The 18,042-nt window shown below is 50.1% G+C and overlaps 4 protein-coding genes, besides 1 other annotated feature; 3 read left to right on the top strand and 1 right to left on the bottom strand.

Moving 5' to 3' along the window:
- Positions 1-2,901: 2,901 nt before the first annotated feature.
- FFUJ_04520 (related to DFG5 protein) lies at positions 2,902-4,369 on the top strand (the record flags this gene model as incomplete). XM_023572183.1 has 2 exons in its annotated part: positions 2,902-2,986; positions 3,033-4,369. 2 exons carry the CDS (start codon positions 2,902-2,904, stop codon positions 4,367-4,369), a joined length of 1,422 nt encoding a protein of 473 aa, XP_023426354.1.
- Positions 4,370-4,580: 211 nt separating this feature from the next.
- FFUJ_04519 (probable histidinol-phosphate transaminase) lies at positions 4,581-5,830 on the bottom strand (the record flags this gene model as incomplete). XM_023572185.1 has 2 exons in its annotated part: positions 4,581-5,776; positions 5,806-5,830. The coding sequence occupies 2 exons, from the start codon at positions 5,828-5,830 to the stop codon at positions 4,581-4,583; spliced, it is 1,221 nt and encodes a 406-aa protein (XP_023426355.1).
- A 754-nt stretch (positions 5,831-6,584) lies between these two features.
- Positions 6,585-6,656, top strand: a tRNA (tRNA-Arg).
- A 971-nt stretch (positions 6,657-7,627) lies between these two features.
- FFUJ_04518 (related to CYC8-general repressor of transcription) lies at positions 7,628-9,279 on the top strand (the record flags this gene model as incomplete). XM_023572186.1 has 3 exons in its annotated part: positions 7,628-7,871; positions 8,080-8,842; positions 8,895-9,279. The coding sequence occupies 3 exons, from the start codon at positions 7,628-7,630 to the stop codon at positions 9,277-9,279; spliced, it is 1,392 nt and encodes a 463-aa protein (XP_023426356.1).
- A 1,753-nt stretch (positions 9,280-11,032) lies between these two features.
- FFUJ_04517 (probable URA2-multifunctional pyrimidine biosynthesis protein) lies at positions 11,033-17,860 on the top strand (the record flags this gene model as incomplete). XM_023572187.1 has 3 exons in its annotated part: positions 11,033-11,651; positions 11,705-17,748; positions 17,801-17,860. The coding sequence occupies 3 exons, from the start codon at positions 11,033-11,035 to the stop codon at positions 17,858-17,860; spliced, it is 6,723 nt and encodes a 2,240-aa protein (XP_023426357.1).
- Positions 17,861-18,042: the final 182 nt, after the last annotated feature.

The raw sequence follows: 18,042 nt of genomic DNA on the forward strand, positions 1-18,042 counted from the left end.
TAAAATCTAACTATTAAGCTGCTTTTTAGGAAGATTAGCAGTTAATTAAACTATTATAACTTTAATATTAAATAATAAAATAGAGAAATAAGTATTTTATAGTAAGAAAATAAAGAAAATTAATTAAAATAGTATAAAAAAGTTATCTATAACCTAAATATAAAGTTTATAAAGATTCTAATAATAAAGAAAGTTTATAAATAAATATAGAAAACTTTATAATTAAAAAGAATAATAAATAAAATTAAAAAATTAAAACTTAAGGATTTTTATATTAATTTCTATATAAATATTTACTAATTAAAGTTTTATTTAATATAAAAAATATAGTATTATAATAATTTATTAATTAATTATAATATTAGGTTTTTAGTGTTTTAGCTGAGGTGGCCCGTCTGTAAGGGTGGCCGGTCTTTAGGTAGGGGACGTTAGCAGCCATTCTCTCATCCGTATGAGGTTTGGCTGTTCATTGTATAGCCATTCGTCATTCGTGAGCAACCGGATGCACCACAAAACCATGAGTGTGAACACAATTTTATGATTCGATCGAATATAAAGATACGTTTTTGTTGATATTGTTATTTTGTGTTTGTCATTAACTTTCAGCACATGCATTATTTGATGATTACGCGGCACTGGGAATGGAGGCGAAGAACGGGAAATGGCGGAGAGAAGGGATAAGATGTTTGAGAGACATGGCGACTGGCCGTGTCTTGAACCGCAAAGGCCGACGCGCTGTAGCATTTACTGGTTAAATGCAGTCTCAAGAGTATGCCTTGCTCGTTAACGTTTCCAGCCAACAATGGTATCATCTGAAGGAGAGAGCCAGCTCATGTATGCCCAAAACTCTGCCTATCGTGCTCATTGAATTTAGTTTAAGTTGATCTGAGTGAGAAGCGGCCAGCCCCTGGTTTTGAGATCTGGTCCAGAACTACACCAGAGTTTGTCTCACTAAGATAAGATGGTGGCACGGCAAGACAGCTAATTAGTTAGTACTGCTGACGGGCTTGCAAGGAGGCTCAAAAAGGAAGACAACATCCGGCCAAGCTCCGGTAGCTTCACAACCATACGAAGACTGCATTTTTTAGCAAACATGGAAAAGCACTCTCGTCTAACAGAACTCACGAAAGAAGACATCTGGTTTGCCAGAAGACTTGGGATCCTAAACCAGGGGGCAGGAATAAATATGTACAAGAGTCCGCCAGAATTTTCCTGAGATCTTCTGAATCGACAGAGATATTTTTATCACTTAGGAATGAAGTCCTGAGTTTTCTGCGGCCACCAAGAGTGTAAGGATCTTAGATTCCGCCTGCATCTCCACATGTAAGACAAGAAGCTTGGCCTTGAGCTTCTTCCAATGTCGGAACCGACCCGAATCTCGTAAACAATGCACAGACCTAGGCCGACTTTACAGTTGCTTTTACTTCGAGTCCTCTAAGAATCCGACTCTCAAATATTTCCCACGTGTCGGGGTTGAAAGAAGCGCGGCATAACAACACGGCAAAGCCGGAAGCGCTGCAATCAAGATCAGACGAGAGAAACGTCCGGCGTTGTTTCGTGTTTCAAGATCTCCTTTCTTGAGCATCGCGTTTCGTCAGTGAGTCAGGCTTTGAGACGATCATTTTTGCGAAAGCCCATGCAAGGGCAGGGGAAAAGAAAGGTTGCTGGGGGTGGGGGCAGTGGAGATGAGGACCGTAACGTTAATGCAGAGTTGATGGGCAAGGATATTGAGTTTGTGTTGCTCGAGTTTGGATGATGCATGGTTACGCAGCAGAGAACATCAACTCTGTACAAGAACCGGTCCTGTTTCGCCAGGTCTTCCAGAAGAGTATCAGCCTTCAATGCCTTGCGATGACCCCCAAAGTCCTCTAGTCAGGGCATGAACATTGTGGCGCCAAGCCTCTTCCTCCAACTTTTGACGCCCACCAATCCCCTCCCCAGAGGTATCTGTCAGCTAGAGTTTAGTGGCATTTACCCCTGGATCCTACAGTACCTTGCACTAGATTCATGTTCCTGGGAAACAAAAACTGTGGTTTGGTGACCGACAATCCTCTACCCGCGCGGCCAGTCGAAACAGCCCGTTCTTTGTGTCTGTGACACCAACATGATTACAATGTTCTACTGGCCACAATCAACGGCTGATCGCCGAGAACAGGGCCTTCAGGGGTTGTGTTCCTTGTCATGTCCGTCTGCGGGGAGAGCTCGGTAACCCATTCTCCATAGAATGTAGAGGTCATCATTCAACGGTTGACTTTGTCTGAGGCTCATCAGCTAAAGTCTTAGTCTACGCCTGAACCCAGCACGATTCGTCATTCGTTCCTCAAGATATCCTCCCTGTGTGTCTAACTCTGAAAACAGTCCGCCAACAAGCAAGGGTATCATGTATTAATACCTAGATTAGCCCCCGTCGTCTATCAACGTTTTGGACTAGCCCCAGTCCAGCCCGAAAAGAACAAACGCCTTTGGAGCTTCAGCTTTAGCTCATTGCGATCTCGTATTCCCGTTCCCTCTCAGCTGTGATTGTATTTTTATCTTTCGGTGGCCCCTCCTTCGTTTATTATTTCTTCTTATCTTACTTTTCGTGCCCCCGAAGGCGTCCTCAACTTTTACGCCTGATTTTTCTCTCGTAGCTACCTACCTTGTGGTAGCTTGATTTGTTTTCACTTGCGCCTCGCTCTTTCTTGAATATCAAGACACTCATTCCATATCGTTTGCCGTTACCTGCCTTGAACTTACACTCATTATCGGACCTATGAAAACCATCAACTTACCTACTTACTGCCAGCACCCAAAAGACTTGCATCAATCTTCCAGGAGAAGAATATCGCTGAGCGATCAAGGATCTTAAGCATACTCAAATAGACACTATACACCATACCCATCATCAGCAATAGGCACATTATGAAGCTCCTCGCCTTGGCCAGTTTGGCTTCTGTAGCCATCGCTACCAAAACGCCTCCCAGTTCACTTGACACTGCAAATCCAGGTATGTTCTGCGGTCAAATGGTGTTCCGGTTCACTAACCATTCCAGATTCAATCCGAGATGTAGCAGGCACCCTCGCCTTCGATGCCATGAAGTATTATAGTGGCAACACATCATCAGTACCCAAAGATCTCGGCGACCTTCAAGATCCATACTACTGGTGGGTAGCTGGTGCCCTATGGGGTGTCATGCTCGACTACTACCACCTTACCGGAGATTACAGTTACAATGATGTTGTCATCCAGGCTCTTCTGGGGCCTACAAATCTCGGCGCTGGTAAGGACTACATGCCTGCAGAGCATGCCGACGAGGAGGGTAACGATGATCTCTTCTTCTGGGGCTCAGCTGTCCTCTCCGCTGCTGAGCGAAACTTCCCTCAGCCCAACAAGAACCTCCCATCATGGCTCGATATCAGCATCAACGTTTTCAACGAGCTTGCGGGCCGATGGAATACAACAGCTTGTGGCGGTGGCCTCTTGTGGCAGATCTACCCAAGTAACCCGAATGGCATGACATACAAAAACTCAGTCAGCAATGGCGGTTTCTTCCAACTCGCAGCACGTTTAGCTCGTATCACTGGCGACAACAAATATCTCGACTGGGCTCTCAAGATCTGGGACTGGTCCTGGGAAGTCGGCTTCATTGATCACCGCAATTATCACGTCTATGACGGAGCCAGTGTAGAAGACAACTGCCAGAAGACAACATACCATTCTTTTACTTATACCAGCGGTATATATCTTTACGGCGCGGCGGTTCTGGCCAACTACACTGAGAAGCCAGAATGGGTCGATCGCTCAAAGCGTCTCTTAGAGGGCACCGATTGGTTCTTTTCGCCATTTCCCAACGCGACCAATGTCATGTACGAAGCTGCTTGCGAGACTGTCAACACATGCAACGACGACATGTCCACCTTCAAGGGTTATCTAGCACGATTCATGTACCTGTCTATTCAGATGCAGCCCGCTCTGAAGGAGCATGTCCATGCTCATCTTCTCCCATCGGCCAAGGCTGCTGTCCAAACATGCACAGGGGGGAAGTCTGGCCGTGAGTGTGGTATGAGATGGTATAACTCCGGTTTCGATGGAAATCCCGGTCTTGGGCAGCAAATGTGTGCGCTTGAAGCTGTTCAGGGCCTGCTGCTAAGTGATGCTCCTGCGCCGCTCAAGGGCGATGATGTCAAGGTCGTCCGCAGCACAGACTGGGCTGCCATGGAAAAGGACGATTCCAAAATTAAGAGTACACCAACATCCTCATCAGAGACATCATCAGCAACTGCAGCTCAGCCTACAAAGAGTGAAGATGCGGCTAGCATCCCCCGGGCGGATCTCGTTCTGGCTTCGGTCAGTATCGGAAGTGTCTTGGTGTTCTTGGGATGGGCCTAAAAAAGACGTATTGGATATTCATTAGACCTTATAGATATGGAATGGAACTGGCGTCGGGTAGTTGGTTAACCGGTCTTAGAGACTACTTTGGTATAAAACGCTCATACTCTGAGTGTTGCTTTTATTAATTCCACGAGATTACGTCTAGAAGATCTGGATTCAACGTAGAACGCCGTCGTTTTATCGCCCTTTTCCTATTTAGTGCTCCAGTTTATGAGCCTCTCACCTCAGCCAACGTCGTCTTTAGTGACTCCAGAAATCTTGTCACCTCGGCGTCTGTGCCGACTGTAATTCGTAGACAACCTTGGCATCCGTGCTCTTTTCCTCTGAATCGCACAACGACACCCTTACCCTCAGCAAGCTTCTCATATACGGCCAACGCGACAGTATTATCCGGCTCGCTTGCAGAATTAAGCATTTCATAAAGCAAAAAGTTGCTTTCAGTGCCACCTCGTAGACGACCAACACCAGGGATCTTTGGAAGTTCCTTGATAAGACGATCACGCTGCTCTAGAAGGCGCGCACGATGGTCTCGCATAATAGCGAGTCCCTTTTCGGAGACAGCGTAGGACGCGAGGGCACTTGTAGGGCTGGAGATGTTGTAAGGAGCCTTGAGGCTGTTGAGAAGTCGTGCAATAGGGGGTGATGTGAATGCAGCACCGAGTCGGATGCCAGCCATACCAAAGGCTTTGGAGAGGGTTTGCATGACGACGAGGTTAGGAAACTCGGTCACCCATTCAGCCAGAGAAGCATCTTCGGGTGCAAAATCGATATATGCTTCGTCGAGAACGACAACGCCGTTCCATGTTGGGTGATCTAGAATCTGCTGAACGTCGGACTTGGCAAGGACTGATCCAGTGGGGTTTCCAGGCGAGCAAAGGTAGACAAGTTTGATGTTGGACTCCTTTGTCAGGGCTTCCATGACAGCTGGAACGTCTATGCTGAAGGTGGGGGCTTCTAAGAGGGGAACTTTGACGAGAGCCACGTCGTTGACCTGTGCAGACACAGAATACATGCCATACGTAGGGGGGCAGGTAAGGATGCGGTCCTTTCCAGGAACGCAGAAGCATCGCAGGAGAGCATCGATAGCCTCATCACTACCAACACCCACAAACAAATTCTCAGGCTTGAGCGTCTTGTCTGTGTGGGCGTGGGTGTTTCGCAGCTCGCAGAGCTGCTTCTTCAACGGCTCCTGGTGAGGATCAGGATAACGATGCAGGCCCAGCAGGTCTACCTCCACACCATTGGCAGCCTTCTCTGCGACGTCTGAACTCAGAGAAGGTCCGTACGCGTTCTCATTTGCATCGAGAAGGATATTGGTGCCGTCATCCTTGTAGTCGCTGGGGAAAGTTAGTCGTTGCTCTAATGCGGGGGAGGGGCAACATGCTCTCGCGCGCAGCGATATGGCTGGAGGGCCAAGATGTTTGGCCTGGCACAGCTTTCGAGGTTGAAGGGAGCCATCTTGGTGGTAGTCTATCTCCTGATGGACTGGGGAGCAATGAGGATGCGTGGCTCTTTAAGATGTGGTGTTTACCACTTTTTGGTTGCTGAGTCCGACGCCGGAGGGGAGTCATTGACTTTTTTGTGGGGCTTTCATTGCTATCATGGTAGAGGGGAAGCATTGGATACGGATACAATGTATTCCAAGGTTTGGTGTTTAGAACCTTGATAGGCAACTGAAGAAGGTAAAGGCTTGCAGTACAAAAGAGCGATTGCTTTCCGATATGCAATTGAGTCATCATAACTTGAGCTCAGGTATATTTTTGATGTTGGAATCATGCATGTGCCAAAGCGTTACCCTGAAGGACAACAAACTTTTGAGCAGGGGTTTCGTGGTTGAAAAACCAAGAGATCAGATGATAGGGAACGTGGCAGCCATATTGTCTATTCATGTTAATCCGGTGTTTATTGCACGGTAGAATCTGTTTAGATCTTTGTCGACCGTATACACCAAGACAGATAGAAGAATCCGTTTGAAGTAACACTGAATCGCCTTCACGTCTTCCGTGCCATGATAGTTCGCTATAGTCATAATCCTAATAGAGACAAAACAAAGATTTAGCCACCGAATATTAAAAATGAAGCCAAACCCTTTTTCAGGGTCAAGATCCGCAGCCACATTCAAGCCAGCAAAACGAGCAGGCGTCGTCAAGCATCAATTTGACACAGCTCCAGAAGAATAATGCTGAATACGACCTTTGAATTCAAGAGTAAAGGTCGCGTGGCCCAATGGCAAGGCGTCTGACTACGAATCAGAAGATTCTGGGTTCGATCCCCAGCGTGATCATTTCTTTTTGCCGGTTTAGAGTCTGCTTGAGTCTGAGAACATCGGCCCATGCTCGCCTGTCGTGAAGCAAGTTCTTGGGTGTGCTACTGCTTCGGGGAAGTATGACAGTTCAAGAGTGATACTCAGATTCTTTAAATGGCGTGCGGCTGAAAATAAGAGCAAACAAGCCTGATATCGAATTAGTCACAGGGGCGCCGGCCATGGATGATAGTTTTATAAACTCAGCCAGCCCTCATCGGTATGTGTCTCACATGGAGTTCAGCTCTTGGACCACCCTTTTCAATGGACGTTCATTGGATGTGTCTGCTACCTGAACAGTTGGAGTTTGGAGAAGTATGCAGATCGAAGAATAGACCGAGAGTGTATGAACGATACATCTGAATGTGTGAGTCGATTGTGGTGGGAAAATGGGTACGGATACATGGACGAAGGTCAATGCATTGGTAATTAATAAACGCGGTGGACAAAAGGGATATACACTTTCGATAGGTAGCTGACGTTGAACACGTAGTGCTAACGGAACCGTAGTTGAAGTGTAACCGTGACAAAAACGGCCGTAACATTTGGACCCACACAACCACGTCTCAACTGTCCACCGTTGAGTTAACTCTAGGTTTCATTTCCAATCCTGGAACCTGAACCAACTGAACCGCGTCCATATCCGTACACAAGCGACAAGCCCAGCCTCCCGATCCTACGCCATACGGCCTCCTGTCACTCCTCACTTGTCACTCACCGAATTGATAGACTGACGGACTGATTGGACCCCATTCGTGTTCCGTCGCCAGCCAACGACAAGCCTGTTCTCGCTCACACACGCGCAATCCCAACACATCCCTCCCACTATTATACACTGCTGTCTGCGTACAGCACGCGCTGCCGCTTGAAGCGCTGCACTGACGCCTTGACGCCCTGAAAGCGACAGCCCAACCCAGCCCAGGTCACAGTCACAGTCACATTCACAAACAGCCATGTACTCCGCCGGCTACGGCTTTAGCAACAATGCTGCTCCCTCTTTCAACAACCCTGCCCCACAACAGCAGTCCGGAGCCCAGCCAGCCGCTCAGCAGATGATGTATAACCAGCAGCAGCAGTTCGCCGGCATGACGCCTCAAGGAGGCTTTAACCCTGGCGCGAATCCTCAAATGATGGGTGCTGGTCCAGGAGGCATGATGCCAAACGCAGGAATGCAGCATATGGCTGCCAATGGCCAGAGTAGGTACCATTTCTTCATTCGCGCGCAATCTCCCATCGAATCTTTCACGACGCGCCTGCTTCTAATGCTCCTGTAAACAGCTCCAGCCTCTTGAGCGATGTGTGGGCAGCTTGCGGTTAGGCATCATTAAGAAGAAGCGCGGCGCAAAACGATATGCGACACGGCAAAGCAATCCTCCTTCACACCTGACTAACATATTGCGCACAGTGGCAGGTTTCCAACAGCAGTTCGCTGGTAACCCTTACGGTCAAGTCGTTCCCTCGTCGGTCGCTCCTCAGAATTTCGCGCCAAATTATATGATGGGCGGAGGCATGCAGGGCTTCCCAATGAACCAGCCCGGGATGCCCCAGAATCCTCAAATGATGCAGCGATTGCAACAGCAACAGCAAGCACAGGCTCAAGCGCAGCAGCAGCAACAACAACAGCAGCAGCAGCAACAACAACAACAACAAGCTGCTAACCCCGCTGGCATGGGCCAGGTATCGACCCCTCAAAGACCCCCGAGCGCCGCACAAGGAACACCAAACAATGCTCTGCCTTCGCAGCAGGGTCAATTTCCGACTCCTCAGCCTCCCTCTCAAAGCCAGACCCCCACGAATCAGCAGTCCCAACAACCACAGTCGCAACAGCAGCAGCAGCAGACTCAACAAGCTCCGGCACAGGCGCAAGGGCAGCAGCCCCAACAACCCGTATCTGCCGGATTATCGACACCCCAGACGCCAACCTTCTCGACTAATCAAGGACCGGCTGCCAATGGAACTTTAACAGCGGCTCCCCTTAGCCCCGGTACCGAATCTCGAGATAAAGAACGATTCGCATTGTTGCTCGATATCAACCACGAGCTTCTCTATGAATCTATACAAATCCAGGCAACCCAACAAGAACTGAAGAAGGAGAGCGCTGCAGCTGGAAACCCTGCCGATAAAAAACCGACAGAAGAGGAGACGCAACTACAGCAAGACTATCTCCAGTGAGTTGTTATTTGGACCATGAATTACTTCGCACAACTAACCGTGCCTCAGATGTATGAGGAGATTGCAAGCAAACTTGTCGTATATGGCCGCACTTGCAGATCGGAAGCCCGAAGTTAAAGTTCCGCCCTGTCCAGCATACCTCACTGCCCCTGCTCTGACTCTTTCGCTCAAACTCCGGGCCCCAGCTGTAGGACCTGAAGGTGCAGACAACAACATCGACCCGGTCGCTGACCGTGAAGAGCGAAACAATAGCATAAGGGACCTGTATTCAAGATTACAGGCTGTCTTCCCCGGCATTGACCCGAAGAGAGAACCAGCTTACCGTATGAATACACAAGGCGGCCAGAAGCCTGGTATGATGGGAAGCCAGGCCAGCCCGACAGCACAAAGGACGCCCAAGATCACGAATATGGGGGCACCTCCTATGCCCTAACGTTGCTGGCTCAGATGACTACTGAGTAAGATAAAGAACGCGAAGGCGTAGATATGTTGCAAGGTTTTATAGACACAGAAGGAGTTCTTTTGGGTCAAGTTGACCAGTTCATCTAACGAATAGCATAACACTTTGTTCTTTTTTATGGTATAAGGGCTGGCTTGGTCTTGAGAGCTCGACAAACTGGCAGACTAGAAGCAATATCGTTATAAGAATAGCGTTACTTTCGGGTTGGTTCAAAAAGAGAAGTATATATGTAGTTGGTGATTTTGCTCAGGGCGTTGAGGAGCTTGCTTCAGGAATATTAGCAATGAAAAGCCAAGAGAGTCTAGTCTGTATACATGATTTTACGTTCATGTTTTTACTGTATCAAGTTCGCGAACCTGCAATCTCACAAAGTAGTTTTCACCGAATCGATCAAGCCAAATTTGTCTCCATGAAATAATGACACTTTATTCGACATTCGAGTTCGTGACATTTGTCACCTATGGGGGATTTGTATGTTGTATCTTCCATTGCAACGGAGTATACAAAATCATTTCTTTGCTCCATAATTGTTGAGACATTCATGCTGTAGCACGAACCTCATGTCAGGATACTTGCTGCTGAACCTGCATATCGGGTTTTGGCGGCTTGCATGAGGCTAACCGTGACTGAGGGTGGGCAATCACCATGAACTAATCCAATCATAGCAAGATCAGATGTAAGAAAAAAAAAAAAAACTTTTTCAAGCTGTGGAGGTGGATGCTGAGCGGAAAGTGGATGTTGTACGTTTTAGCCTGTGATGTAAAGCGCCTTTTTCTCACTGCCGCCCTGGGCTCGAGCTTTTTCGATCATGGATCTTGGGACGCTGAGTACCGGCTGAGAAAAGGTTGTCCTGCTGCACGCGTGGCTGACTGCAGCATTTTCTCACACTAAGCGTTATTATTATGCTTACGGACTGAAAGCTTACAAGCATTCTGCAGCTTCCAGAGCGGTTGCCTACGCATTTAGCGATGCATTGGTTTCCACGTTCAAGACTTTGTCATGACAACTCCAAGCCGCATATGTCGTAGATATTTCTTCCGTTACCGGAGTCTTTCACAAGTCTCCCCGCCACCTGCCATGGCACTCGGGCAGGGAATTTTCCAATGCCTTGGCCCGTATCGACAGTGCGGCTAAACCCTGACCGCTGATCCAACAAACCCACTCTCGAGGCTCAAGTCCAACCATTTATGATGAGCGATCGGTCATGATGAAAGGTTGTTGCGCAGCTTGTGGAGAGGCTTGAGAAGTTTGGCCAAGGCATGGCGGGGCATTTTAGTGTCCCTGCAGATTTTAATGGAATGCTGCGATTGGCCGCGTCGAGGGAACTATCCCTCAATTGGCCAATTAGAGCTTATAGCAATACACAGCGGGGAGCACCCTGTACTGCAGCCCCGGCGATAAAAAAAAGTTTCGAGGGCCGCTTTCATCAGAAGCCTTCCTTCTCTTTTTTCTCCTCCTCCCAAACCCTCGCTCTTCTCCAACATCCTCTTCATCTCTAACTACAGTTGAGGCTGATGATTGCGAGGTAGCTTCTGACCTTACCAGGGTAGCTCTGAAAACGAGTTAACTTGCCGGCCCGTCGCTCGCAATCTCCCTGTCCTCCCGCGACGACCCCTCCACGTCGTTGCCCCGCGCTTCTTTGGGTATTTCGTTGATACAGCCCAGCGCCGGAGCTTTTTTGTTTCTTTCTTTGCTTCACCTCTAAACCAATACCGTAACCACTACAATGGCTTTGGTTTCTCAGCCTCCCGCCTCTGCGCGTCAGATTGGCGCCGAGGATGATGGCCTCGTTTGCCTCGAGCTTGAAGATGGCTCCTCCTTCCAGGGCTACAGCTTTGGTGCTCAGAAGAGCATTGCTGGAGAGCTGGTCTTCCAAACGGGTATGGTTGGCTATCCTGAGTCCGTAACGGATCCTTCATACCGCGGCCAGATTCTCGTCATCACTTTCCCTCTTGTCGGAAACTATGGTGTTCCTTCGCGCGAGGCCATGGATGAGCTCCTCGGCGATCTGCCAGCTCACTTCGAGTCTAGCGAAATCCACATTGCTGGCCTAGTCACAGCTTCTTATGCTGGCGAAGACTTCTCCCACTTCTTGGCCAAATCCTCTCTGGGCACATGGCTCAAGGAGCAGGGCGTTCCCGCCATGTACGGCGTTGACACTCGCTCTTTGACCAAGAGAATCCGTGAGAAGGGTAGCATGTTGGGTAAGATGCGCCTCGAGACCCGTGGCCTGACCAATGGTTCTGCCAACGGCCAGGCTGACGATGCCTTGGCTGCTTTGCCTACCGACAACTTTGAGCAGGTCGAATGGGTCAACCCAAACACCAAGAACTTGGTGGCCGAAGGTGAGTTTCCTAGCGTTTTCAGACTCGAAGACGCATGCTCATTATCTATGTAGTTTCCATTAAGGCTCCCAAGCTCTACAAGCCTCCGACCTCGGTCGCCCGTAAGCACCCCTCTGGGCGTACTATCCGTGTTTTGTGCCTCGATGTCGGTATGAAGTTTAACCAGCTGAGGTGCTTCCTCAAGCGTGGTGTTGAGGTCCTTGTCTGTCCTTGGGACTACGATATCGCCAGCGCCATTGACGAGTTCGACGGTCTCTTCCTTTCCAATGGTCCCGGTGACCCCGCTATGCTCGACAACGTCGTTAAGAACATCGCTGCCGTCCTCGAGAAGAACGAAATCCCCGTTTTTGGTATCTGCTTGGGACATCAGCTCCTCGCCCGTGCTGCTGGTGCCACCACCAAGAAGATGAAGTTCGGTAACCGTGGTCACAACATTCCTTGTACCAGCATGGTTACTGGAAAATGTCACATCACTTCTCAGAACCACGGTTTCGCTGTCGACACTGACAGCCTGACCAATGGCTGGAAAGAGCTCTTTGTCAACGCCAATGATGGCAGTAACGAGGGTATCTTCCATACTGAGAAGCCCTACTTCAGTGTGCAGTTCCACCCCGAGAGCACCCCTGGTCCTCGCGACACCGAGTTCCTCTTTGATGTGTTCATTAACACCATGGCCAACTGCGCTGAGAAGCCCGAGCTCCTCAAGGCTCCTGTCAGCTTCCCTGGCGGCACCATCGAGGAGAATGAGCGTCTTCACCCCCGCGTCTCCGTTCGCAAGGTCCTCGTTCTTGGCAGTGGTGGTCTCAGCATTGGTCAGGCTGGTGAGTTTGATTACTCTGGTAGTCAAGCTATCAAGGCTTTGAAGGAAGAGGGTATCTACACTGTTCTCATCAACCCCAACATTGCCACTATCCAGACCTCAAAGGGCTTGGCTGACAAGGTTTACTTCCTCCCTGTCAACGCCGACTTCGTTCGAAAGGTCATCCAGTATGAGCGACCTGATGCTATCTATGTGACCTTCGGTGGCCAGACCGCCCTTCAAGTCGGTATCCAGCTCAAGGATGAGTTCGAGTCTCTCGGTGTCAAGGTCCTTGGTACTCCGATCGACACCATCATCACCACTGAGGATCGTGAGCTCTTTGCCCGAAGCATGGACTCTATTGGCGAGAAGTGTGCAAAGTCCGCCTCAGCCAACAACATCGATGAGGCTATGCACGTCGTAAAGGACATTGGCTTCCCCGTTATTGTGCGTGCTGCCTATGCCCTTGGTGGTCTCGGCAGTGGCTTCGCCAACAATGAGGAGGAACTGATGGAACTCTGCAACAAAGCTTTCGCCGCCAGTCCCCAAGTTCTGATTGAACGTAGTATGAAGGGCTGGAAGGAGATCGAGTACGAGGTAGTCCGTGATGCTCAAGACAACTGCATTACAGTCTGTAACATGGAGAACTTCGACCCTCTCGGTATCCACACTGGTGACTCTATTGTTGTCGCTCCCTCGCAGACCTTGTCTGATGAAGACTACAATATGTTGCGAACAACAGCTGTTAATGTTATTCGCCATCTTGGCGTTGTCGGAGAGTGTAACATTCAGTATGCCCTGAACCCCTTTTCCCGCGAGTACTGCATTATCGAGGTCAACGCTCGTCTGTCTCGATCTTCTGCTCTCGCCTCCAAGGCTACAGGTTACCCTCTGGCCTTTATCGCTGCTAAGCTTGGTCTTGGTATTCCTCTCAAGGAGATTAAAAACTCAGTCACCAAGTCCACCTGTGCTTGCTTCGAGCCCTCGCTCGATTACGTCGTGGTCAAGATGCCTCGATGGGATCTCAAGAAGTTTACCCGCGTGTCCACTCAGCTTGGTTCCTCTATGAAGAGTGTGGGTGAAGTCATGAGTATTGGTCGATCTTTCGAGGAGGCCATCCAGAAGGCTATCCGAGCCATTGATTTCCACAACCTCGGCTTCAATGAGACGGAGGCCCTTATGAGCATTGAGGATGAGCTCCAGACCCCCTCTGACCAGCGTCTATTTGCCATCGCCAACGCCATGCACGAGGGATACACTGTCGACAAGATTTGGGAGTTGACCAAGATCGATAAGTGGTTCCTCCGCAAGCTTAAGGGCTTGAGCGACTTCGCCAAGAGAATGGCTTGCTACAGCACAACCGACATCATCACCAGCCCCTCTATCCTTCTCCAGGCCAAGCGCCTGGGTTTCAGTGATCGTCAGCTCGCCAAATTCTGGAGCTCCAACGAGATTGCTGTCCGTCGCCTGCGACTTGAGGCTGGTATCCAGCCCTTCGTCAAGCAGATTGATACCGTCGCTGCTGAATTCCCTGCCTTTACAAACTACCTCTACATGACCTACAATGCCTCTGATCATGATGTCAACTTCGACGATCACGGTGTTATGGTCCTCGGCTCTGGTGTTTACCGTATTGGTTCATCCGTCGAGTTCGATTGGTGCTCAGTCCGAGCTATTCGAACCCTTCGCGCTACCGGTTTCAAGACAATCATGGTCAACTATAATCCGGAGACGGTCAGTACAGATTACGACGAAGCTGATAAGCTTTACTTCGAGAACATCAACCTCGAAACAGTCCTGGACATTTACCAGCTCGAGAACTCAAGCGGTGTTTTGGGTGCTATGGGTGGTCAAACCCCCAACAACATTGCACTCCCGCTACACCGTGCTGGTGTTAAGGTTCTGGGCACTTCTCCCGAGATGATTGACAATGCCGAGAACCGATACAAGTTCTCTCGTATGCTGGACCGCATTGAGGTCGATCAACCTACCTGGAAGGAGCTTACTAGCTTTGCTGAAGCTCAGGAGTTCTGTAACGCTGTTTCTTATCCCGTACTGGTTCGACCCTCGTACGTCCTCTCGGGTGCTGCCATGAACACAGTTTACTCCGAGAAGGATCTCAAGAACTATCTAGACCAGGCTGCTGAAGTTTCTCGGGAGCACCCTGTCGTTATTACCAAGTACATCGAGAATGCCAAGGAGATTGAGATGGACGCCGTTGCCAAGGACGGTAAGGTCATTGGACACTTTATCTCCGAGCACGTCGAGAACGCTGGTGTTCACTCTGGTGATGCTACCCTTATCTTGCCTCCTCAAGATTTGGAAGCCACTACCATTGAGCGTATTGAGGAGGCTACTCGCAAGATTGGCCAGGCCCTCAACGTCACTGGCCCTTTCAACATTCAGTTCATTGCCAAGGACAACGACATCAAGGTCATCGAGTGTAACGTTCGTGCCTCACGTTCGTTCCCCTTCGTGTCCAAGGTCATGGGTGTTGACTTGATCGAGATGGCCACCAAGGCCATTATGGGCCAGCCTTTCCAGGCTTATCCTCCCACCGATCTTGCCCCCAACTGCGTCGGTGTCAAGGTTCCTCAGTTCAGTTTCTCTCGTCTTTCCGGTGCCGATCCCGTACTGGGTGTCGAGATGGCCTCTACAGGCGAGGTTGCTTGCTTCGGTGTTGACAAGAATGAGGCCTATCTGAAGGCCTTGATGTCTACTGGTTTCAAGATCCCCAAGAAGAACATCCTCCTGTCCATTGGATCCTACAAGGACAAGCGTGAGATGCTTCCTTCTGTTCAGAAGCTTGAGAAGCTCGGCTACAAGCTGTTCGCCACTTCCGGTACCGCCGATTTCCTCCAGGAGCACGGTGTTCAGTGTCAATACCTTGAGGTTCTCGGTAAGGAGGAGGATCGCAGCTCTGAGTTCTCTCTCACCCAGCATCTGGCCAAGAACACCATTGATCTGTATATCAACTTGCCTTCCAACAACAAGTACCGTCGTCCTGCCAACTACATGAGCAAGGGTTACCAGACTCGACGGATGGCTGTTGATTACCAGATCCCTCTCGTTACCAACGTCAAGAACGCCAAGATCCTCGTTGAGGCCATTGCCCGTCACTTCGAGCTTGAAGTCTCTAAGCGCGATTACCAGACCAGCCACCGAACTATCGTGCTGCCTGGCCTAATCAATATCGCTGCTTTTGTTCCAGGCATCGCTACCGCCAGCAATGATGACCTTCAAACAGTCACCAAGGCCTCTATTTCTGCTGGTTTCAGTATGATCCGGGTTATGCCTCTGGGTGTTGATGGCGCCATCACTGATGCCCTCACTTTGAAGACCGCTCAGCTGAACAGCAGACGGGGTGGTTACTGTGACTACAACTTTTCTGTGGCCGCTACCTCAGACAATGCTGATCAGATCAGCCATGTTACCGGCGAGGTTGGCTCTCTCTTCATCCCCTTTAACCACCTCTCTGGCAACATTAGCAAGGTTGCGGCTGTCACTGCTCACTTTGATTCTTGGCCTACGCACAAGCCTATCGTCACCGATGCTAAGCTTACTGATTTGGCCTCTATTCTTCTCCTTGCCAGCCTCCACAACCGTCGCATCCACGTTACTTCGGTCACCAACAAGGACGATATCAAGCTTATCGCCCTTAGCAAGGCCAAGGGACTCCAAGTCACCTGCGACGTCTCGATCTACTCTCTATACCTCAGCCGTGACGAGTACCCTGAGTGTGAGCGTCTGCCCACTGTAGCTGATCAGAAGGCACTCTGGCAGCACATGTCAACCATTGATGTGTTCTCCATTGGTAGTCTGCCTTACCGCCTGGCTACTTCGCTTGGCCATAAGGGCGATCCTCATATGGGCATCTCTGATGCTCTCCCTCTGTTGCTCACTTCAGTTGCTGAGGGTCGTTTGACTGTTGACGACATCAAGGACCGCCTTTACACCAACCCTATGGAGATCTTCGAGCTCCACGATCAGTCTGGTACCACCATTGAGGCTGAGATTGACCGTCCCTACACCGTGGCTCCCGGTACCTTCTGGTCTCCCTTCGTGGGCCGCACTATGCGTGGATCTGTTCAGCGAGTCACTTTCCAGAACACCACTGTCTGCCTTGATGGTGAAGTCCTGCCTGTCTCGCCTCAGGGTAAGGACATGTCTTCGCATATTGCTCCTCCCATGTCGCCTCCAGTCAAGCCCACCACCTCAATCGCCCAAGCCACCGACTCTCCCCAAGCCCGCCGCATGTCCATGCTGGGTGGCTTCCAGCCTCTGAACCGTCTCCGTGGTGTCGATACTGGTGCTGTTGGTGCCACTCTACCTTCGCCTGCTCGTGGTGCTGCTCCTTTTGAGGAGCTCGCCCCGGGCCTCCAACTCCAACCTTTGGTCAGCTCTTCTCTGCAGCAGCTCCTGGCTCAACCTTCGTCGTTCAAGAACACACACGTCCTGTCCGTCAAGTCTTACAGCCGAGCTGATCTCCACCTGCTCTTCACCGTTGCTCAGGAGATGCGTCTTGGTGTCCAACGCGAGGGTGTCTTGAACATCCTTCGAGGCCGCGTTTTGACTACTCTCTTCTACGAGCCCTCTACTCGCACGTCGGCTTCGTTCGATGCTGCTATGCAGCGTCTTGGTGGACGCACCATCGCCATCTCTACCTCTCACTCTTCTGTCCAAAAGGGTGAGACTCTCCAGGATACCCTCCGCACTCTGGCCTGCTATGGTGATGCTGTTGTCCTCCGTCACCCTGAGGAGACCAGCGTTCATGTTGCTGAGAAATACAGCCCTGTCCCTGTTATCAACGGTGGCAACGGCAGCAAGGAGCATCCCACGCAGGCTTTCCTTGATCTCTTCACTATCCGTGAGGAGCTGGGTACCGTACAGGGCTTGACCATCACCTTCCTGGGTGATCTCCTCTATGGCCGACCTGTGCACTCCCTTGTGTACCTACTGCGACACTACCACGTCCAGGTCCAGCTGGTCGCCCCCAAGGCTCTGGCTTTGCCACCTAAGGTCCGAGAGCAGCTCGTTGCTTCCGGCCAACTTCTCTGCGAGTCTGAGACTCTCACACCTGAGATCCTGGCTCGCAGTGACGTCCTGTACTGCACACGTGTGCAGCGGGAGCGCTTCCCTACTGAGGAGGAGTACCAGCGCGTTAAGAACTCTTACCGAGTGGACAACGCTTCGCTCAAGCATGCCAAGAGCTCTTCAATTGTTATGCATCCTCTCCCCCGCAACGAGGAGGTTGCCGAGGAGGTCGACTTCGACCAGCGGGCTGCATACTTCCGACAGGTAAGCATTGATTCCTACGACATGTTGATCACATTGCTAACATGATATTTAGATGCGCTATGGCCTCTACTGCCGCATGGCTCTGTTGGCGTTGGTTATGGCTGATTCGTAAACTTGTACATGAGTCGGAAAGGATTTGAAAAGTTTCATGACATGACTGGATTTTTGTAATTTTTGCTTTTTTCAAAGCCGGATAGAAATTGGCGTGCGTTAGCAAGCATTCCAGGATGATGCCCGTGAACGACATTTGATGTTATAGAATGTGTAAATGAGACGCGACTCACGTCGTCGGCG

This window comes from Fusarium fujikuroi, chromosome FFUJ_chr02 (assembly GCF_900079805.1).
Source record: "Fusarium fujikuroi IMI 58289 draft genome, chromosome FFUJ_chr02".
NCBI classification, from domain to species: domain Eukaryota; kingdom Fungi; phylum Ascomycota; class Sordariomycetes; order Hypocreales; family Nectriaceae; genus Fusarium; species Fusarium fujikuroi.